Here is a 23,276-nt window from a genome sequence, read left to right on the forward strand (position 1 = left end):
GCAGGGAAAGACGGGCTGGCTTGAGGTCGGAAGGGCGGGGCAAAGGCGGGCGCCTCAGGGGAGACTTTCCTCTTTCCCCTCTCCTGGCTTTCTGCGCGGATGGGAGGCCACCAGGTGATCCAGGGCTCCTAATTGCAGCTGAGGGGGAATAAAAGCAAGTAGTCCTCAACTTACCATCAAAATTGATCCCCCCCCCAAATTGATGATGCTAAGTGAGACATCCGTTGTGAGTTTTTCTTGCCAGGTTTGTTGAATGAATCACTGAAGTTGTTAAATTAGTAATCTGATTATTAAATGAACCTGTCTTCCCTGTTGACGTGGCTTGTCAGGAGGTCGGAAAAGGGGACCACGTGACCCAGGGACGCTGCAACCATCATAAATATGAGCCAGTGGCCAAGCGTCTGAATTTTGATCATGTATCCATGAGGACGCTGCAATGATAGTGTGAAAAATGGTCATCGGTCACTTTTCCAGTACTGTTGTAACTTTGAATGGTCACTAAACGAACTGTTGTAAGTCAAGGACTACCTATAGTCTGGAATGAGACAGACGTTACAAGCCCCATCTGGAAAAGCAGATATTGACTAAAGGAGACTGTGTAGGTGGTGGTATCTGGCTGGCATTGTGAGGGTATAAAGCGTGGTCAGAAATGGGCTGGATAATAGGCCACCAGGAGATCCCTAGGCTCAACTAGGAAAGCATCCTGGATGAAGGAAGGAGCGAACTGCTTTCAAATTACAGCCAAAAATTTATGTGATACATCTACAAGGTCTCCTGGAGTTGGGATCCATAGTACAGGCTTTTCAACCTTTTCACCCACTATACCACTTTTAGGATACGGCAATATCCTAGTACCATCAGTCGCCTAGCAAGCTGTCAAACCTGGCTGTGGCAGGTTTTGGTCACTTCACATGACCCTAGGACACTGTGACCATCTTAAATATGAATCCGTTGCCAAGCATCTGAATGTAAATCACAAGACCCTGAGGATGCTGCAACATTCCAGCTGATCGGCGCTTCTTCTGGGCTCAGCAGAAGCGCCAGGATCAGCACGAGCTCCAGCTGGAGCCTGGCGCTGATCCTGGCGCTTCCACTGAGCCCTGACAGTCCCGAAGAAGCACTGATCCTGGCGCTTCCGCTGAGCCCTGGCAGCCCTGCAGCTCCAGCCATCTCTCGCTCAGGCTTGTGCGGTGCTGCCACCAGTTCAGCTCATTCCTTTCCCCCGCTACCACTTTTCTAGGATGGTCGCGTACCACCTGCCAGGTGCCAATGTACTACAGGTGGTACCCGTACCACTGGTTGAAAAGCCCTGCCATAGTGTATGGATGAAGGACCACCAGGAAATGCCATTCACTGGACCACACTAGATAGTTGGGGGAAAAAAACATTCTTGAAAAAGACAAAGCATTTATTTATGATCCAGGGTGGGTCCTCTCGAGTCCTCCAACTCAGCTTAAAGGAGAACTTTGATTTCATGCATTTAATTTTAGTGGTTTGCTTAAAAACTGAAACATTATGAATTGAGTAGCTCCATAACATCCAGAAACTCCCCCCCCCTGCTTTTTTTCTTTCTTTCTAGACATAAAAGTCTAGAGATTCTCTCTCATCCAAGTCATGGTTGTCCCAAAGATGCTTTTCCAAAAGGCAACTGGATTTTCTTGGTTGTTTCCTTGAAAAGATTTCTTCAGTTCTCTTCAGAAAGCTTCTTGGATGAGAAGTGAAAAGGCTTCAAGGAAAAAAACTAAGAAAATTTGAGAGGGAGGGAAGGAAGGAAGGAAGGAAGGAAGGAAGGAAGGAAGGAAGGAAAGAAAAAAAAAATGTCTTGGGACTTTCTAGGGATATGTAGGCTGGATTGCAAGCAGCCACTGCCATGATATTAGGAGTCAAGATGGATTTGAAAGGGATTTCAAATGTCATTAAAGCTCCATCTACCTGTCTGCGGATTTCTGTTCTCAAAGAAGCAGCTTGAAGTCAGACAAATGAGTCTCCCCACCCTTTCCCTTCCTTGGCTTCCTCAGGCTGAATGCTCTTTAGCATGTGCAGAGGGCTTCTTCATTGCAAAATCAGCTTTATTAAGAACATCTGGCTCTTGGTGCAGCCATGCTTAGTGCATTCCCGGCCTGAAAGAGACAGGCTGACCTTATTTTCTAGCCACTCAAGCTGAATACTTTGAAGCACCTCCAGAGCGTTTACAGAACAACCTTTAATATAGAGGCAGCTTTGCCAAGAATCTTTGCCTGTTTGCAAAATGTGTTTCTTCTCTGAAAGAAGGCTAAAGAGGAAAGGGGGGAAAAAAACAACAACCCCAGAGCAAAAATACTTCTTCTAATTTGCACAGTGCAACTCCAGGACTCTCAAATGCAGAATTTGTAGCCTTGCCAAATTGCAACTGCCCAGTCCATAATTCAGGAAATCACATTTAGTACAATGTTTGGATCTAGTCTTGATGCAAACTGCAGATAGTTCTCAAGTTATAACCTCAATGGAGCCCAAAGTTTTCGTTGCTAAGTGAGACATTTGTGAAGTGAGTTTTGCCCCATTTTACGACCTTTCTTGTTACAGTTGTTAAGTGAATCACTGCAGTTGTCAAGTTGTTAAATGAATCTGGCTTTCCCCGCTGACCTTTGCTTGATAGAAGGTCACAAAAGAGGATCACGTGAGTACGAGACACTGCGACCATCATAGATATGAGTCAGTTGCTCAGTGTCTGAATGTAGATCACATGACCATGGGAATGCTGCAGTGGTCATAAGTGTGAAAAACGGTCCTACATCACTGTTGTACGTTGAGGACTACCTGTACAATGTTTGGATATAGTCTTGAGAACATGCAAACTATGGCAAACTTGGGGATCCCCCAAATTGTAGATGGCAATTCCCGTTCCTGTTAAATATGTCAGGGCTTTTCAACCTTTTCACCCATTGTACCATTTTTAGGATAAGCCAACATCCAAGTACCACCAGTCGCCTGGCAAGGTGTCAAAAACTTGATGACCAAAAAAAAAAGGAAAAAAGTGATAAAGTACAGGTAATCCTCGACTTACAACATTTACCTTAGTGACTGTTCAAAGTTACAATGGCACTGAAAAAAGTGCCGAGCAAGACACCTGCCTGCCCGCCCAGCGGCGCTCTTCCTCCTGTCCGAGGTTTTCATTGTTGTGAGCATTTCTGTTGAGGATTGGCAGCGGAGGTGGTGTGGGGGGTGTTTGGTTTTTATTCCCCCCCCCCTCCGTCTGCTGGGTCGTTGCAGCAGGTTTTGGTCACTTCACATGACCCTGGGACACTGTGACCGTCATAAATATGAATTAGTTGCCAAGCATCTGAATGTAAATCACAAGACCCCGGAGATGCTGCAACATTCCAGCTGACCGGCGCTTCTTCTGGGCTCAGCAGAAGCACCAGGATCAGCACCGAGCTCCAGCTGGAGCCTGGCACTGATCCTAGCGCTTCCACTGAGCCCTGACAGCCCTGCAGCTCCAGCCATCTCTCACTCAGTGTTGTGTGGTGCTGCCACCGGTTCAGCTCATTCCCCTCCCCCACTACTTTTCTAGGATGGTCGCGTACCCCCTGCCAGGTGCCAATGTACCACAGGTGATACCTGTACCACTGGTTGAAAAGCCCTGAAATATGTGACTGTAAATGTTTGAAAAGTTTTCTGTTTTTTTTAAAAAAAAAGGTCCTCAGAGCTTACTCATTGATTTCCCAGACTTCAAAAGACGGCACACCTTTATTTTGAAAGTAATAGCAAATTATAGACAAGTAATTAAGTAGCACTGTGTGCGCACATTCACTTTTCTTTCATTGTCTTTCTATTTTGCCTATTGTTCAGCAAGTTTGCATCCTGGCCAAGCCATGGACGAAATTATGACGGGATCCTCCTTGTGACTAGATTGTTCTCTAGCTCAGAGGTCCCCAACCTTTTGGGCACCAGGGACCGGTTCCGTGGAGAGAGGTTTTTCCGTGGACCGGAGAGTGTGTGGTTTTGTGTGCTGCCTGCATCCCACTGATGGGGCTTTGCTTGTTTGTGCGGATTGGTTGCTGGCCTGCCACGGATCAGTACCGGTCCATGGACCGGTGATTGGGGACCCCTGCTCTAGTTGAATTCAAAGACTATTCTGACGGTCCAGAATAAAGATGGTAGCTATTATTATATTGTTTGGGCTTGACGTTGCATGTTATAGGAACTCAGCTAATTCAGCTAACAATAGTTAAACAGTGCCGCCACTCTGCTAAACAACTATTTCCCACAACACTGTCAAGCTGCCTAGTAGAGCTGTATTACTATGATTCTTCTCATCCTTCTATTACAGTGGTTCTCAACCTGTGGGTCGGGACCCCATTTGGGGTCGAACGACCATTTCACGGGGGTCGCCAAACAGGCTGTCCACCATTTTTTTCCCCTTTTCTTTGGCCACGCCCCTGGCACCCGGTGATGTATAAGTGGTTGGGGGTCACCACAACATGGGGAACTGTATTATGGGGTCACGGCATTAGCAAGGTTGAGAACCACTGTTCTATTACCTATCTCCTTATCTTCTTATGACTATAACTGGGTTGCTTATCTTATGTATCTTACGATTTATATTCATTGTTTTATTTAGTATCCTAAATGTATGTTTAGTATGATGTATGTTGATTGCTTATTTAGTATCCTGTGACTATCACTAAGTGTTGTATCTTATGATTTATGATGAATGTATTTTATGATTATGATCATGATTATATCACTTGTTGCTTGTATGTACGCTGAAATCTTCTGCACTGGAGACAAATTCCTTGTGTGTCCAATCACACTTGTCCAATAAAGAATTTTAACTCTAATTCTAATTATGCTTAATACAATTTCAAGAAATCAAGTGACCACTTTTTTCTGAGTAGTGTGTCTCAGATTTTCTATTAAAATATTTACCAAGGGGCTGGATTTTAGCTAATTCAGACTTTATGGGAGCCCACTTCTAGACTGCATATAAAATTTTAAGTTGGAGGTTTATGGAGCTTGTTGTTGTTAGCTGCGAAGTCGTGTCCGACGCATCACGACCCCATGGACAATGTTCCTCCAGGCCTTCCTGTCCTCTACCATCTTCTGGAGTCCATTTAAACTCACGCCTACTGCTTCAGTGACTCCATCCAGCTACTTCATTCTCTGTCGTCCCCTTCTTCTATTGCCCTCCATCTTTCCCAGCATGAGGCTCTTCTCCAGTGAGTCCTTCCTTCTCATTAGTGCCAAAGTACTTGAGTTTCAGCTTCAGCATCTGACCTTCTAAAGAGCAGTCAGGGTTGATCTCCTCTAGGACTGACCAGTTGGATCGCCTTGCAGTCCAGGGGACTCGCAGGAGTCTTCTCCAGCACCATAGTTCAAAGGCCTCCATTCTTTGGCACTCAGTTATGGAGCATTTTGAATTGATGGATCAGCAAATCGTATCAACTCAACCACCTACAGATAGTCCTTCAATTTACGACCTTGCCTTTTGAATTTTTGAACTTGGAAAAATATCAGAATTGTTTTTGTTGACTTCTGGACTGGACTTTAATTTAGTCTTCCCTATTGAATTTGCCATAAGTACCGATGCTGGTTCTCAGCCTCGGATTGTTGACTTCACCTTTTGCCATGTGAAATTCCAGACAGGACAACAATTTAAAGTTACCGAGGCTTAATGTCGGGTGTTTAATCTTTAACTCGGCCTTTTAAAATGTATTTTTTGTAAAAAAAAAAAAACAAATCAAACCCCCACCACCACTATAAAAAATAGGATTTGGGGCCCCTCCTGGAACAGTCCTAAGTAATTGATCTGAATGTGATCTGAAATTTTTGAGCAATTTTTTTGCGTTCGGTCAGCTCTAGCTATAACGAGGACCATTCCTTTGTCGGGCAGATTTTTGGGTCAAGTTGAACAACGTTTTGGATGATCCGTCCATGGAAAGGCAGAGTTAGAAAATGATTTCTTAAAAGTTACTCTTTAAGTTGGAAGGATGGCAAAGTCTTCAGCCGAGGAGACAGAGAGGTATATGTGACAAAAATAATCCAGTTTAAAAACAATACTCGTTTCCCTCTCTTGTGCTTGGTTTTTACTGTGTGTTATTTATAGTGACAACATTCAAAGAAATATGAAAATGATATCAGCGTTGCAGTCCCTGGAACATCTCTATTCAGGGAAATGGCTTGCAGGCTATATAATTTCTCTCTGTTTATTAGTAAAACATTTAAATATCTGGTGAGGGTGAATGTGCCAAATGGAGCAATTGTAAATAAAATTTATCGAAGTCCCGCTTGTTTTCTTGGATAAGAAAGCCTTCTGTTTACAAAGGAAGTCTTGCAATTCTGTTATAAAAAACATATATACAAATATGTTTTAAAAAACCATCAAGTCCTTCCTCCCTCCTTCCTTCCCTTATCCATCCTTCCTTCCTTCCTTCCTTCCTTCCTTCCTTCCTTCCTTCCTTCCTTCCTTCCTTCCTTCCTTCCTTTCTTCCTTCCTTCCTTCCTTCCTCTGCCCAACTTGCTGAAGGGTTGTCGTTCTGTGTATATAGTATGATTTTCCAGTGTTTCCTTCGCCCTTTACCTCTTTTCATCGTTGTTATTGTTATTATGGATCATCGCACAGTCAGCCAGATGTTCAGACTGGATTTGGCATTTTGTCTACCTATCGAGTCCTTACCCAGGACCTGGGATAGGCAGATGTGGATGTTTGATGGTATTACAGATATCGTCGCAGGATGGAAGCAGTTCCTAGTAAGGCCGCCTTTTGCAATTGACTAATAGCGAATTTGTCAATGCCGATGATGGTGTTCAAGTGGTGCTCCAGTTGTTTTGGGATTGCACCCAAGGAGCCTATACTATTGGTACTACCCTTGCTTGCTTTTGCCACAGTCTTTCTATTTCTATTTGTAGGTCTTTGTATTTTGTGATCTTCTCCAGTTCTTTCTCTTCTCTTCTGCTGTCTCCAGGCACTGCCACGTCCACTATCCAGACTTTTTTGTCTTTCTTATCGACAATTGTTAAGTCTGGGGTGTTATGTTGCAGGTGCTTGTCTGTTTGAATTCTGAAGTCCCAGAGCAGTTTAATTTTATCATTTTCTATGACTTTCTCTATTTTATGATCCCACCAGTTTTTGCTTACAGGCAAATGATATTTTTTGCAGATCTTCCAATGCACCATTGTTGCTACTTTGTCATGCCGCTGCTTGTAGTCAGTCTGTGCAATCTTCTTGCAACAGCTTACCAAGTGGTCCACTGTTTCTTCAGCTTCTTTGCATAGGCGGCACTTACTGTCTGTTGCTGTCTTCTCAATTTTGACTTTGTATGCATTTGTCCTTAAGGCTTGGTCTTGTGCAGCCAGAATTAGTCCCTCGGTCTCTTTCTTCAATTTTCCTGCTCTTAGCCATTGCCAGGTTTTATTATTATCTGCTTTCCCAGCTATTTTTTTCATGTATTGGCCATGTAGTGCTTTGTCTTCCCATGCCTCTATTCTGTTCTTCATTTGGTCTTTCTTGTAGGCCAGTTTGGTCTCTCCAGTAGTTAGTAAGCCTTCCTGATATACTAATTTCAGTGCATCTTCATCATTGTTCTTCAGATATTCTTCCAAAGCCATTTTTTCTTCTTCAACCATCTGATGTACTTGTAGCATTCCACGCCCACCTATTTGCCTTGGTAGATAAAGTCTGTCAATGTCACTGCTTGGATGAAGGGCATGATTCATTATCATTATTTTTCTGGTCTGTATTATTATTATTATTATTATTATTATTATTATTATTATTATTATTATTATTATTATTATTACTATTATTATTACACAAACCTAAAAGCACTTTTGTTTCCAGTCTTAAGGAATGCAAGCAAAAACCCTTTTTTACAGCCCTGCCAAGTTAAACCCTCCCGAACAACTTAAACAAAGCCTTCTTGATTGCATTTATGCTAATGGCGTCTCCTGTAGGCCCTTTCTAATTCGTTTCCATTTCCTTTCAAAACTGCCTTGAGGGGAGAGCATGGCAGGTAAATAAAATGAAGGCATAGCAGGTCAGGTGCCACAAGATGGCATTAGCTGAAGAGCCGTTTAGGAGCTGCCGCGGATGCTGGGGTCTCTCCTGCCACTGGGCTGTCTTCAAAAGAGAAAATTGACTGGCAGACAGGGAAGAAATTCTTACGGATCAGATTTATTTTTACACCTTTGGGGGGGGGGAGAAAAAAATGAAGGGGAAACGCCGTCTCTCCTGCAGATACTTCCTTGCATTTGTGCCAATTCTAAATGCAAAACTCCTGAAGAATGTAGGATCAACCCCTGTTTGTTAAGATGTGACGTTTATGTGCCACTTTGCAAAATTAACCTCGTGCGGTTCCAGGATGGATGAGAACATAGATAATGTGGGTTTAAGAACTGGACCGGGTATTTTGTTTTTGGAGGGGAAAAAAAACTTCACAATTTATTGGTGTTTGCTTGCTTGCTTACTTTATTTAAAGAATTAATTTGGCTCTCAAAGTGAAGAGTATGATAAAGCAGCAAACGAAAAAAACAAAGCAATCAACCATAACAGTTAATCATCATTTTCCCATCCTGGATGGGAAGCTTCTGTCCTAGAAACAAATCCAGCGGGGTGTTTTTTTTCCTTCTGCTAATTCAGTAACAGAATCCTGTGGTTGTAAGTCTGGGTCTTACAACCACAGTTAGGAACTGGAACCCCTATTGCTAAGCAAAGCAGTTGCTAAGTGAATCACAACCCAATTTTACAACCTTTTTTTTTTTTGCTGTGCTACTTAAATGAATCCAGCTTCCCTCATTGACTTTGCTAGTTGGAGGCTCCTGGGGTTGCAAATGGCAATCACATCACTCCCCAGGACACTACAGGGAGTCCTTGACGTATGACCACAACTGAGCCCAAAATTTATGTTGCTAAGGGAGACATTTGCTAAATGACTTTTGCCTCATTTTACGTCTTTTCTTGCCACATTTGTTAAGTGAATCATTGCAGTTGTTAAATTTGCTGGTCAGAAGTTCGCAAAAGATGGTCAGGTGACCCCTGGACACTTGCAGCCATCGTAAATGTGAGTCAGTTGTTAAGCATCTGAATTTTAATCATCTGACCCTGGAGATGCTGCAACGGTCGTAAGTCTGAAAAACGGTCATAAGTCACTTTTTTTCAGTGCAGTTGAGCAGTCACTAAATGAACTGTGGTACACTGAGGACTCCTGTACAATTTTTGTAAATACAGGCTAGTTGCCGAGCTCCTGAATTTTAATCAGCAGGGATTCTGCGATGGGTTGTAAGTGTGAGGACTAGGTGTAAGTCACTTTATTTCAGTGCTGTGGAGCCCTGGTGGTGCAGTGGTTAAAATGTAGGATCGAAGGCAAACTCTGCCCATAGCCTGGAGTTTGATCCTGACTGGTACAAGGTGGACTCAGCTTTCCATTCTTCCGAGGTCGGTAAAATGAGGATCCAGATTGCTGGAGGCCAGATGCTGACTCTGTAAACCTCTTAGGGTATATAAAGTGGTATATAAGTCTGTGGGCTGTTGCTATTGAACCACTGTTAAACAAGAGGTAGTTGAATCAAGGTCTATCTGTGTTTCAAATTCCTGTTTTCCTGATTAATGCTTCTCTTTTCCTCAAATCACTTTTGTATTCTTCCAGTAATTTGTAAGTTCATAAATTGTGGCTACCGATTTGTCTATTTTAATCTCCCTTGTGGATCCTGCCAATATATATTCCAAATCCTTTACATTGGTATTCTCCCAATAATTCCTCTCGGTTGCTGTGATTAGAGATTGAACAGGGAGACTAGTTTACCATAATTGATTTTCTGAGGTTAATTTATATAGAACAAAGCCGTTGTGTGCCCACTGTTGTAATTGATCCTGAGTTACTAACTGTGCAAAAGACGGAGGACACCTTGAGGAAGAGAGGAGTGGGCTTAATGGGTAACCCCCTTGCCTTCGAATGCGGAGAGGACGCTGTGTTTTCCTGCAAGTTTTGGTGCTACCCTTTTGTCTTATTTCATTACTATTGTCGCTTCTGTGGCACACGCGTAACATCTCCAAGGCATCGACAGAAGTGGTGAGCCAGAAGGAAAAAAACAAGGAAATGCTGGCAAAAAAAAAAAAAAATAGATATTGGCTTAAGACTTAAGCAGGCCTGATTGCAAAATTCAGGATTGTCACCAGATGGAATCAAAGCATTAAGAGTTTTTGTTCTTTTGAATACAAGAGTCTCAAAATTAGAAAGGAAAGCTAACTGTGTAGTTATGGCTTGACACTGAGGTTCAGACCCTTTTGCAGAATTCCTCCAGGGTGGAAACGTGCAGTGGTGGGATTCAAACAGGTGAACAACTGGTTCTCTTGTGTGGATGCCGCTTCCAGAAGTCCATTCGGGGCCTGGGCAACAAAAAAATTAGCTACCGGTTCTGCTGAAGTGGTGCAAACTGGCTGAATCCCACCACTGGAAACAGGTAACTTCAGAATGTGGAATCCCCCTTGGTGTTGTCTCCTCTCTCCTTTCTTGTTCTCCTCCCCATTCAGGATGAAAGTAACTCTTAACTTTCTCTCGAAGCTAGCTATCTCTTGAAGCTTTCCCAAGCCCGGTGTAAGGACAGTCTGGCAAAATGGCTAATTTTAAGACAGTAGGTGTAGTAGCTGGCGTTACCGGATGATATTACAAACTGGTTGGTCCAGTAATGGCCACGTTGCAATGCTTGGAGCTGACTGCCTGCCAAACCTGTTTATAATCCCCTTGATCCTCTCTCCAGTAATTCTACTGCTGGCTGCTTGCTGGTTTCCAAGAAACCCTGTCAAACGTTTTTCCTCTCCGAATTATTTCTGATTTTGCTCTCAATTTGCAATGCAGGTAGCACTAGCAGTACCGCTCAGATTTATATACCGCTTTGTAGTGCTTTACAGCCCTCTCTGAGCGGTTTACAGAGTCAGCATCTTGCCTCCCAACACTCTGGGTCCTCATTTTACTGACCTCGGAAGGATGGAAAGCTGAGTTGACCTTGAGCAGGTCAGGATCGAACTCCTGGCAGTGGGCAGAGTCAGCCTGCAGTGCTGCATTCAAACCACTGCGCCACCTGGGCTCTCACAACCTCGACTTACAGCCACAATTTCTGATGCTGAGCGAGGCGGTTAAGCAAGTTTTATCCCGTTTTACGACCTTTCTGGCCACAGCTGTTAAGTGAATCACTGTACTTGTTAAATGAGCAGCACGGTTGTTAAGTGAATCTGGCTTCCCCATTGACTTTGCTTTTGAGGCGGTCACAAAAGGGGATCACATGACTGCGGGACCTGGCAGCCGTCATAAATATGAGTCAGTTGCCAAGGGGCAGTTGCCAATTTTGATCACATGACCATGGGGAGACTGCAGCGGTCATACGTGTGAAAAATGGTCATTTTTTCACAGTGCCGCTGTATCTTTAAGCAGTCACTCAACAAACGGTTGTGAGCACTACCAGTATTGGAAACAACTCAAGTTTGAAATCTGCAGATTCTTAAAGAGTCTCTAAACCTATGGCACGCGTGCCAGAGGCGGCACTCAGAGCCCTCTCTGTGGGCACACAGGCCACGCCCTGGAGATGGCAACCGTCCCTCTTCAACCAGCCGCCCGCTAACTCGCCGAGGTCCCACATAACCGGATGCATCCCAGCACCCATGCGCTCGCTGTCCTGTGTGTGCAGAGGTCGATGGTGTCAGGCAGCAGCCGCCCCTGCCACATCTTGCCCTATGACAATGGCACCCCTGCCCTGCCTCGCCTTGTCTCGCTTCACCTTGCAGGACGAGCCTCCTGCCCACCACCCCACCTGCCAGAGACCCCCTGGATCTCCCCCAACCCTGCCCGGCCCTCACAGGCGTCCTTCCCCACAAGCAACATCGAAGTGATCACACTCACCTTGGCCACTCCCACCCAATCTGCCATGATCACCACAGCCACGCCCAACTGGCACCCAGCGATAAATAAGTGGGTTTGGGATTGCAGTTTGGGCACTTGGTCTATAAAAGGTTCGACATCACTGCTCTAAGCCGTTTTCTAGGAATTGTTTCTTAATGCGTGTTATCCCCTTGTCCCTGTTTTGCACAAACTCATACGTGGCTTATTCCTCCCCAAGTGTATTGTTCTTATGGGCAACCCATTTTGTAAAGGTCCCATGTTTGATTGGCGAGATAAAACGTACAGGTAGTCCTCGACAACCAAGCTCAAAATTTTTGTTGCTATGGAATAGAGCAGTGGTTCTCAACCTTTTTAATGCCACGACTCCCAACCGGTCGTAAGTCAAGGACTACTCAACTGGTGCAGCACCGTTTGCAGAATGGGACTTTTGGCGGGCTCAGCAGGGCAGAGACAGCCTGGACAATTCCTATTGGCTTTTGAAAGCCAATAGAATTAGACTCTATTCAGGAGAGTCTATTCCATTGGCTTTCAAAAGCCAATAGAATAAAAGGGAGTAGCACAGCTAAGGAAAAGGGGGGAAAAAATGGCAGACTGCGTTGTTTGGTGACCCCCGTGAAATGGTCGTTCGACCCCAAATGGGGTCCCGGCCCACAGGTTGAGAACCACTGGAATAGAGAGTTGGTCTCTGACAGAAGGCCACCTGAAGAGACTAAAAGCATTTGAAATGTGGATTTACAGGCGGCTGTTAAGTATAAGCTGGGTTGACAAGATCAGAAATGAGGAGGCGATAAGCCGCCTGGGAAAGCCAAGGGAAATCATCAAAACAATTAAAAAGCAAAAATTAGAATATTTCGGACACGTGACGCGACACCCAGAAAAATACGGCATACTCCATTTAATCCTCCAGGGAAAGATTGAAGGCAAACGAGGTCCAGGCCGAAGAAGAAGATCGTGGCTTCAAAATCTAAGGGACCGGTTTGGACAAAACTCTGCAGCACTTTTTCGTGCGGCTGCTGATAAAAACAGGATCGCCAACATGATCGCCAACGTTTGATAATGGATATGGCACAAGAAGAAGAAGTGAGACATTTCTTAAGTGAGTTTTGCCCCATTTTACAACCCTTCTTGCCACAATTGTTAAGTGAATCACTGTGGTTAAGTTAGTGACACTAACTTATTAAGTGAATCCAGCTTCCCCATTGACTTTGCTTGTCAGAAGATCGCAAAAAGGGATCACATGACCCCTGGGGACACTGTGACCATCATAAATATGGGACAGTTGCCGAAAATCTGAATTTTGATCATGTGACCTGGGGATGCAGCAACGGTCATTAAGTGTGAAAAATAGTCATACGTCACTTTTTTCTATGATATTCAATCAATCAATTTATTGTTACAGCCCAAGGCCAACTTTCTATGATATTGTAACTCTGAACGGTCATTAAATGAACTGTTGTAAGTCAAGGACTACCTGTACCTTGCCTTTTCTTAGGTACCACACAATCACGGTGTGCCATTATTTAAATAAACAAAACCACACTTGTTTTTGTTCGCCCCATCCTGTGTTAACTGGACAAGTCATTCCCATATTATAAATTAATAGCAAATTTCATCCCTTCTACAAACAAGCGTTTTGCTTGTTTGTAAAAGGGATGAAATTTGCTACTAATTTAATTCTGCCTTTGGGGCAGTTAGTTTAGCCTTATTGCTAATTTTCTGGATGGTAGACAATGGATTCACCATCCTTTTACTTTAGTAACAACATGACACTGACAGAAAGAAATCGGACAGAGATTTAAATCATTATTTCAAAATTTGTAATTAAAAAAAAAACCAATCTGTCAAAATAAATATAAGGACTCTGATTAAATTAGAGCAATTTATTATTATTATCATCATCATTATTTTGCTGAACTTGACAAAGAGAGATTCCCAGAGATTGATAACACGACACAATCTTATGCACTATTTCACAACTAGTCCCTTGTTGGTTTTATTAAGAACATAGTAATTTAAAAAATAGCTAAATATGTACATATTAATAAAACATATATACATAAGATTGAGACTTTTACCTAAATATGGAATGATTTTTTTTTCTCTAATAATAAAACCTATAAAAAAAGACTCCTGGAAAAAAGTTTTAACATTAGTCACAGTTAAAGTCAACACGAGTACAATTTTTTTTTCTTAAGATTCATAAAACTGCTGATTGTTGGTTAATGGTTATAATACGTACGCCCCCATTTGAGGATTTACAGAAAAGGCCAAGAATTTTCATTCATGGAGGAAAAAAATCCCATCGGCCTCAAAAAGAGGATGTGGGATCCTTAAAGACTATAGCCCTAGCCAGGTTTATCAGATCATCAAGAAAAAGACAGCCACATTTCAGTGATAAATTGGTTGTACTGAATATTAAGTTTAAAAATTTATAAAAACATTATTGAGCTGCAGAAACTATTATTTTTAGCAAGCTGAAAAGAGGATTCCTAAACACACCATTAGACTCTACTAGAGATGTCTATGACGGTACGTGGCATTAACCCTTCATGTAAAACAGGGATGTCCAACCTGGGCCACTTTTAAGACCTGTAGACTTCAACTCCCAGAATTCCCCAGCCAGCATCATGGCTGGCTGAGGAATTCTGGGAGTTGAAGTCCACAGGTCTTAAAGTGACCAAGGTTGGATACCCCCGATCTAAGATATGACCAGACATTCTCACATAGAACATAGAAGACACTGAGATCTTCAAAAGTAACAAAAAATGCTTGTGAGATATCAGAATGTGTTGAAGATAGTGGAGAGTGGCAGACATATTCCTGCCAGCTTTTGTTTGAAAAGAGAAATATGAACGTAGACCCCCAAATATCTTCTCGGCTCTTAAGGGATAGAATAAGGAACAGAAATGTATGCAGATGGAAAGAATCTCCTCAAGGTTGTATCCTCCGAAAATTTTCTACTAAGTTCTCACAATTCCCAATCCACCCAGTTTACAAAACAAAGGAGAATGGAAACTAACCAGGTGCACAGAGTTGAGGGTTCTTAGTTCATCAAAGAGAGAATAAAATGCCTTTTTTTTTTACTCCTGTATGCATCCAGGTAATCTGCATGTTATACAGAGGCTTCTCAAAGACTCATAGAACATGGAATAATACAGCTGGAAGGGACCTTGGAGGTCTTCTAGTTCAACCCCCCGTTGAAGTAGGAGGCCCTAAACCAGTGGTTCTCAACCTTTTTAATGCCGTGACCCCCAACCAGTTGTAAGTCGAGGATTACTCAACTGGTGCAGCACCGTTTGCAGAATGGGACTTTTGGCGGGCTCAGCAGGGCAGAGACAGCCTGAACAATTCCTATTGGCTTTTGAAAGCCAATAGAATTAGACTCTATTCAAGAGAGTCTATTCTATTGGCTTTCAAAAGCCAATAGAATAAAAGGGAGTAGCACAGCTAAGGAAAAGGGGGAAAAAACGGCGGACTGCGTTGTTTGGCGACCCCTGTGAAATGGTCGTTCGACCCCAAATGGGGTCCCGACCCACAGGTTGAGAACCACTGCCCTAAACCATGTCAAATAAATGGTTGTCCAGTCTCTTTTTGAAAATCTCCAGTGATGGAGCACCCACAACTTCTGAAGGCAAGCTGTTCCATTGGTTGATGGCTCTCACCATTAGGAAATTCTCACTTCTGTGTAAGTCTTTCTCCTCAAAGGTGGCAGAAAGCAAACCTACACGAGAAAAATGTCTACAAGTGGCCAATCAGCTTGTACAACGTATCGTGTGAGCAGCACTAAAGAATCTATATTTTCACTCTTTATTCCTGCCCAACTATTACAGACTTAAGTGCGTGGACCAGCCAAGATCAGAGGTAGTCTTTGACTTACGACCACAACTGAGCCCCAGATTTCCATGGTTAAGGGAGACATTTGTGACTTTTCTTGTCACAGTTAAGTAAACCACTGCCGTTGTTAAGTTAGTAACACGGTTGTTAAGTGAATCCAGCTTCCCCCCATTGATTTTGCTGGTCAGAAGGTCGCCAAAGGGGATCACGTGACCCTGGGACACTGCGACCGTCATCAATACGAGTCAGTTGCCAAGCCTCTGAATTTTGATCATGTGACCATGGGGATGACTCAGTGGTTTGTAAGTGTGAAAATCGGTCGTAAATCACTTTTTTAAGTGCTGTTTAACTTCAAACAGTCGCTAAACGAACTGTTGTAAGTCTAGGGCACGGGTAGGCAACCTTGGCTTTTTTATGACTCGTGGACTTCAACTCCCAGAATTCCTGAGCAAGCCATGCTGAAGGGAAAGGGAGAGGTTTCTAAGCTGAGCCATGCTGGCTCAGGAATTCTGGGAGTTGAAGTCCACCAGTCATAAAGCGGCCTAGGCCTAGGCCAGAGGTAGGCAACCTTGGCTCTTTTATGACTCGTGGACTTCAACTCCCAGAACTCCTCAGCCAGCCATGCTGAGGGGAAGGGGAGAGGTTTCCAAGCTGAGCCATGCTGGCTCAGGAATTCTGGGAGTTGAAGTCCACAAGTCATAAAAGAGCCAAAGTTGCCTACCCCCTGGTCTAGGGCTACCTGTATTGAGATGCTGGACAAAAGGAAGAAGGGAAACTATGATACGTGTCTGTATGCATGTTCTCCTTGGATATAGAAGAGCACTTGAGGAATTAGGCAAGGAGGAAGACATGGACATCCTGTCTTGACCAACTGGACAACTATCATGGGATCATATTGGAGTGCTTTTGATACCCCTGGCCAGAATCCTGCCTTGGGCAGGGGGTTGACTAGATAACCCCCAAGGTCCCTTCCAACTCAATGATTTTATTAATTATTCTTGAAATACTCTTTTTGGGAACTCAAATTTTATCTGTTTCGAGACTCAAATTTTATCACAGAAAAACTAAGGGGATTGGCAAAATATGGAAAACAATTTGTCATCTTTAGGAGCATTTGATATGAATTAAGCGTGACATTGCTATGAATATTGACATCTTATGATCAAATACAATGACAGCAATTCGGCTTCTGAAAAAAAAAAGTTAATGATTTCATCCAAGTAGGAATTTACCTTGTGGAGCAAAGGCTCAACTCAGAAACTCGTTAAATTAAGAGTCATTAAATGTCTTAGAAGTTTTATTTTTGATCCCATGACTTCTGCACCAAAAACTCTACATGAAATTGAGGTGTTAGGAGCTACTTGCTAAGATTAAGAGGAAACTTTAACTTTTCATTTTTTTTCTAGGTAAATGGAATAGCCAGCGAGTATGTATTGATGTGGGAAAAAGCCACCATAAAATCAAAATTCATCCTATCACATTGGTTACCAGACTAATTGCACTAGAGCCTCTCTACTGAACAAATCTAGTTATTCTGATTCAATCGAAAGGAAAAGTGATTCGTCGCTTAATTATTATCCACGTTAGGAAAGCATGAGAAAAAATAATAATAATTGATCGGAGATCGTGAAACAGGAGAACACGGATAGTGAAGTAATCTAGAGAGGTTCCTGGCATCATCTTGAATCAAGGTTGGAACACGCTAATGAAAGACTGGCGCAGAAGGCGTGGCTTCGAGGAGGGAACCTGAAAAAAAAAGAGTTAAAAGTTGAAAATTAGCATTTTAAGGAACTATAATTCTTCATGTGTATTGAGGATGCCCTTGTTGCTCTCTGAGCTTGGTGGTTTTCTTGCAGACGTTTAATTACCCAACTAGATAACATCGTCAGTGCTAGAAGGGAGTAAGGTTTGCTCTCGGTTTATATATAATATGACCCCACTCCTTTCTAGCACTGATGATGTTACCAAGTTGGGGTAATGAAACGTCTGCAAGAAACCCACCAAGCTCAGAGAACACCAAGGATCCCACAGTCCTCCTCCTCCCCCTCCTCCTCCTCCCTCTCCTCCTCCTCTTCTCCATAAGCCCCACTCCCTTCTAGCACTGATGATGCTACCAAATTGGGATAATGAAATGCCCGCAAGAAACCCACCAAGCTCAGAGAACATCAAGGATCCTACAGTCATTGTCCTCCTCCTCCTACTACTACTTCTCCTGCTCTCCATAAGCCCCACTCCCTTCTAGCACTGATGATGTTACCTAGTTGGGTAATGAAACGCCCGCAAGAAAAGAACCAAGCTCAAGAGAGCACCTGGGACCTCCTCATTTCAACTCCAAATTACAAATATTCCCCTTTATTGGTACAAGGCATATTCTTGACAAGCATCTAATCCAGGAATCAGTTGGGACAAGAGTTGGCAATTGGTCTACTCTTAGACCAGGGGTAGGCAACCTTGGCTCTTTTATGACTCGTGGACTTCAACTCCCAGAATTCCTGAGCTAGCCGTGCTAAGGAGAAAGGGAGAGGTTTCCATGCTGAGTCATGCTGGCTCAGGAATTCTGGGAGTTGAAGTCTGCGAGTCAGAAAGCAGCCTAGGCCTAGACCAGGGATAGGCAACCTTGGCTCTTTTATGACTTGTGGACTTCAACTCCCAGAATTCCTGAGCCAGCCATGCTGAGGGGAAAGGGAGAGGTTTCCAAGCTGAGCCATGCTGGCTCAGGGGATTCTGGGAGTTGAAGTCCGCGAGTCATAAAAGAGCCAAGGTTGCCTACCCCTGTCTTAGACAAACCCAGAGGCCACAGTACATCTGCGCCAGTTGTTTTCCTGGACTGGTCATGAGCTCTGAAGCCCTCCATGGCTGAGCTGCAGGCGGTCCAAGAGAGGACCTCTTTCTCTATGAACCTCTCTGCTGCTGAAGATGATCTCAAGGGGTCCCTCTGCAGTTGTAGAGAGGTCATCTGGTGGCAACCTTCTTTGTTTTTCCGCTGCCAGCCCAAGTTCCAGGAATGCCGTCCCTAATAAAGACCTACCCCTTCCTTATTTCCTTTTTTAAAAATCCTCAGAATAACTTATTTCCCAACAGGCTTTTAGGCGTACTTGCTTGCCACTGTTTGTTTTAAGTGTTCTCGATTTTAAATTTGTTTTTATTGCTAAGCTGCCAAGAAGTTCCAACAGTCAGTGGTACAGTATATCTCACATTAAACAAAATAAAACAAGGAAGCACACCATAAGTGTCACTTACCTGCCTCTAGCAGAGAAATGTCCAGTTTCTCATCTCCATCAGCCGTCTCGGCTAAAGAAAAGAAAATTCTTTTAAAATTCTTTTACTTGGGAGTTTAAATGACAGTAAAAGCAGAAAAAGAAACGAAACATGGATGTTTATTTAAAAACAGGCTGAACTGTTGTCTAGGTTGTTTTTTTTCACTCGTTTTTTCCAGAGACCACCCTGGTACCATCTTCACCAAGCTGGTCAGGGAATTATGGAAGTTCCTGTAAAGTGTTTCTCAAACCCAGCAACTTTAACTTGAATTCAACCCTCTGTAGCTCAGAGTTGAACTGTGGGGTCTTCAGTGCTTGGTGGTTTGCTTGAGACATTTCATGACCCAACTAGGTAACCTCATCAGTGCTAGAAGGGAGTGCGGTTTGTAGAGAGGAGGAGGAGGATTGTGGGGTCCTTCGTGCTGAGTTTGCCTATTTTCTTGCAGACGTCTCGTGACCCAACTAGGTAACCTCATCAGTATATTGTTTAACATTTGATATATAAGTGATAAGTTTAGATTGTTTAGAATTTTGTTTCGTCGGTTATTATGATGAATCCTTTTTCTTTTTAAAAGTTGTTTATAGTTTTAATACTTTAGTGCAGACAAGTCAAACTCGCGACGTCACATGACGTCGTGCAACGTATCAGGACAGTTTTGCCATTGCCGGCAATGGGATGGGCGCGGCTGCCGCATGACACATTCGGCCCGCGGACCGGAAGTTTGACACCCCTGCTTTAGTACTTTCTTTAGTTCAGTTTTGTGCATTTGTTTTTTTCAAATTTCTCATCCAATAGAGTTAAAAAGCTCTACTCATGCATGTATGAAGAAAGCAGAGCTTCAATTGTGCAGTTGCCAATATGACTTTTTTTTTTTTTTTACACTGCTCCTGTATTACTTCTGCTTAAGGGGATTTTGGTAACAGAGCTGCTTCAACCAATGTTCAGTTTGTCCCTGGCCGAAGGCTAATCAACCTTTACAGTGGAAAAGGATTTTATTGCTGCATAATGCACACATACTAATACACGAAACCCTTTTTGGATGTAAATCAATAACCGAACTGAGGAGGAAAAATGCCAAACCACATAAAAATGCTTTAATTACATTAAAAAAACAAAAACCCCACTGGATACAAAAATGAAAAGATTACTTTTAAGTTTCTAAAGCTGCATTCCAAAAATCCACTTCAGTGTACTTTTGTTGATAAAATTTTTCTCAGCCAAACCTTTTTTTTTTTTTTTTTTTGCTACAATGAATTCTAGGAAAAAGGCCAAATGCTGAAAACAAAGGTACGAAGCAGACCATAACTGCAGCTTGACAAAACCCTGAAAAGTCAAAGTACGTTTTCAAAAGCAAAAATCAGGGCAGGGCTGTTTGTAGGGGCATCAGAAAAGTGAATCAATAAATCAAGAGCTGGAAGGGATCTTGGAGATCTTCTAGTCCAACCCCCTGCTCAAGAAGGAGACCCATGCCATTTCAGACATATGGCTGTCCAGTCACTTCTTAAAAACCTCCAGTTGTGGAGCACCTACAACTTCTGGTGGCAGGCCGTTCCACTGCTTAATAGTCCTCACTGTTAGGAAGTTTCTCCTTAGTTCTAGGTTGCTTCTGTTCTTAATTAATTTCCATCCATTGTTTCTTGTCTTGCTTTCAGGTGCTTTGGAAAATAGTTTTGATCCCACTCTTCTTTGTGGCAGCCCCTCAAATACTGGGATATTGCTATCCTATCACCCTAGTCCAGTGGTTCTCAACCTTTTTAATGCCGCGACCCCCAACCGGTCTTAAGTCGAGGACTACTCAACTGGTCGTAAGTCGAGGACTATTCAACTGGTGCAGCACAGTTTGCAGAATGGGACTTTTGGCAGGCTCAGCAGGGCAGAGACAGCCTGGACAATTCCTATTGGCTTTTGAAAGCCAATAGAATTAGACTCTATTCAAGAGAGTCTATTCTATGGGCTTTCAAAAGCCAATAGAATAAAAGGGAGTAGCATAGCTAAGGAAAAGGGGGAAAAAATGGCGGACTGCGTTGTTTGGCGACCCCTGTGAAATGGTCGTTCGACCCCAAATGGGGTCCCGACCCACAGGTTGAGAACCACTGCCCTAGTCCTTCTTTTTTCTAGACTAGCCAAACCCAAATCCTGCAATCATTCTTCATATGTTTTAGTCTCCAGGCCTTTAATCGTCTCAGTTGCTCTTCTCTGCACTTTTTGCCAAAAGTCTCAACCTCTTTTTTGTAACATGGTGACCAAAACTGGATGCAACGTTCCAGGTGTGGCCCTACTAAGGCTTTATAAAACGGTACTAATACTTCACAAGATTTTGATTCTATGCCTCTGTTTATACAACCCAGGATTGTATTAGCTATTTTGGCGGCTGCTGCTGCACACGGCAGGCTCATATTTAAGTGATCATCCACTAGGACTCCAAGGTGCTGCTCAAGGTCAGGTGGTTGTGATAGGAGACTTTTATTTTTTATTTCAATAAGTGTTGCCTGCGCAGGGCGAGTAAAAGAGAGGTGGGCTTGGATGGCACAGCTGCAGCCGCCATCTTGACTTTTCTCTACCTCTTTGGAAGGTGCTCCTCAGCTGGGCTCCATTTCACGCACCCTCTGCTTTTCGAAAATCATGAAAGTTCTTCAAAACAAACAAACAAAAAACCCCTTCTGTTTTTAACGTCGTTGTATAGGTAGTCCTCGAGATGCGACGATAATGGAGCCTGCTTATTACAGTAGTATGTTGTGACAGCTGTAAAATTGGTCCTTCCGCGACTGACCTGATTTTTTGACCTGTTTTTTTTTGCGGCAGCAGTCCAGCAATATGAGTGGTTTGCTACGGGCGCCGTTTTGCCGAAACCTGGAAATACGTGCCCATTTGGGGCAAAACCATTGTAAAATGTGGCTCTGTGACCGTGGGATGCGACAAATGGTTGTAAAAGGGGCTGCGTTGCTGAGCAACTGAGGTTCAGTCACCTGATCACAGAGGGAGCCCGAATATTGTTAACTTCGAATCTGGGTTGTAAGTCGCCTTTTTTGGTGTTGGTCGTAAATTCAAACAGTCGCTAGGCAACCAGTCGTAAGGTGAGGACAACCTGTAAACCATTTTGCTGGGGATGTTAAGGCAGAATTGTGGGTTTTTTTTTTTCCTTAACTTGAGTTGCAAAGATCCCTGTTTTGCAGAGGTTGTTGTACGACACGTGATGGGAGAAAGGTATACGTAAGTACAGATAGTCCTCGACTTACGACCTCAACTGAACCAAAAACTTCTGTTGTTAAGTGAGACATTTGCTAAGTGAGTTTTGCCCCATTTTACGACCTTTCTTGCCACCGTTGTTAAGTGAATCATTGCAGTTGTTGAGCAAGTAACACGGTCATTAAGTGACTCTGGCTTTCCCTTGACTTTGTTTGTCAGAAGACTGCAAAAGGGGATCACGTGACCCCAGGACATGGCAAACCGTCGTAAATATGAGTCAGTTGCCACGCATCTGAATTTTGATCACGTGACCCTGGGGATGCCGCAACGGTCCTTAGCATGAAAAACAGTCATAAGTCACTTTTTTCAGGGGCGCTGTAACTTCAAATGGTCACTAAACAAACTGTCGTAAGTCGAGGACTACCTATGTATCGGAGGGGGGTGAAATCTATCAAGATCACGTTTAAGCAAGCGTGAAGGAGGCTGTGTTGGATCTAAAAGGCTCTTGAAATCAGGTTAAAACAACTAGATATGTATAAACTAAAATTATTGATAAAGATAAGAAAGTTATTTTTTATTTAATTGATATAACAAGAGTTATATTAATTTATATACGAGGTAGTAAATACTAAGGGAAAAAGAGGAAACATTTAATGTCACATTTTGAGATCTGTACTAAAGATATTTGTATGTTATTGAATTATTGACCAACCCAGCTGCCACGTTGCTTTTCAAATATTTGAGCATAAAACTAGAAAAGCAATAAAAATTTCCTTAAACAAAAAAAAGGAAATCAGGTTTGGCGTGTGCTGATTTGAAATGGAAACACCCCCAAATTGCCCCACCGGTTTTTGTGGTGATTCAGCCTGGCTGAAATGGCTTCCCATTTAAAACTTGAACCGCAAATTCCCAGCTGCAAAATTCTTCCCTCTCTAAGAATTGAGCCCAACATGTCCCCACGTGTCTTCTCATTCTTCAGATGCCTCTGGAGATGCCAGTGGAGGCTGGGCATCTCCTTGATGGGCAGCCTGTTGTCAAGTGCAGGTAGTCCTCGACTTATGACCGTGACCGAGCCCAAAATTTCTCCTGCCAAGCGAGACGTTGGCTTAGTAATAATAATAATAATAA

The 23,276-nt window shown here is 43.1% G+C and overlaps 1 protein-coding gene and 1 long non-coding RNA gene across 2 annotated transcripts in view; one reads left to right on the plus strand and one right to left on the minus strand.

The window, feature by feature from the left end:
* The first annotated feature begins 18 nt into the window (after window positions 1-18).
* The window catches only part of LOC120314423, a 74,086-nt gene continuing 50,828 nt past the window's right edge, over window positions 19-23,276 (plus strand). Inside the window, exon 1 of the long non-coding RNA XR_005558429.1 lies at window positions 19-114. This is a non-coding gene — a long non-coding RNA (uncharacterized LOC120314423). The remainder of the gene's footprint in view (window positions 115-23,276) is intronic.
* Window positions 16,989-23,276, minus strand: part of BEND7 (BEN domain containing 7) — a 55,538-nt gene continuing 49,250 nt past the window's right edge. Inside the window, 2 exon segments of the mRNA XM_039357494.1 lie at window positions 16,989-17,450; window positions 18,945-18,995. Of these exon segments, the coding sequence (XP_039213428.1) occupies window positions 17,407-17,450; window positions 18,945-18,995 (95 nt within the window). The 3' untranslated portion in view covers window positions 16,989-17,406.

This window comes from Crotalus tigris, unplaced genomic scaffold (assembly GCF_016545835.1).
Source record: "Crotalus tigris isolate CLP2741 ecotype Arizona unplaced genomic scaffold, ASM1654583v1 scf7180000018925.3142382, whole genome shotgun sequence".
Classification (NCBI taxonomy): Eukaryota; Metazoa; Chordata; class Lepidosauria; order Squamata; family Viperidae; genus Crotalus; species Crotalus tigris.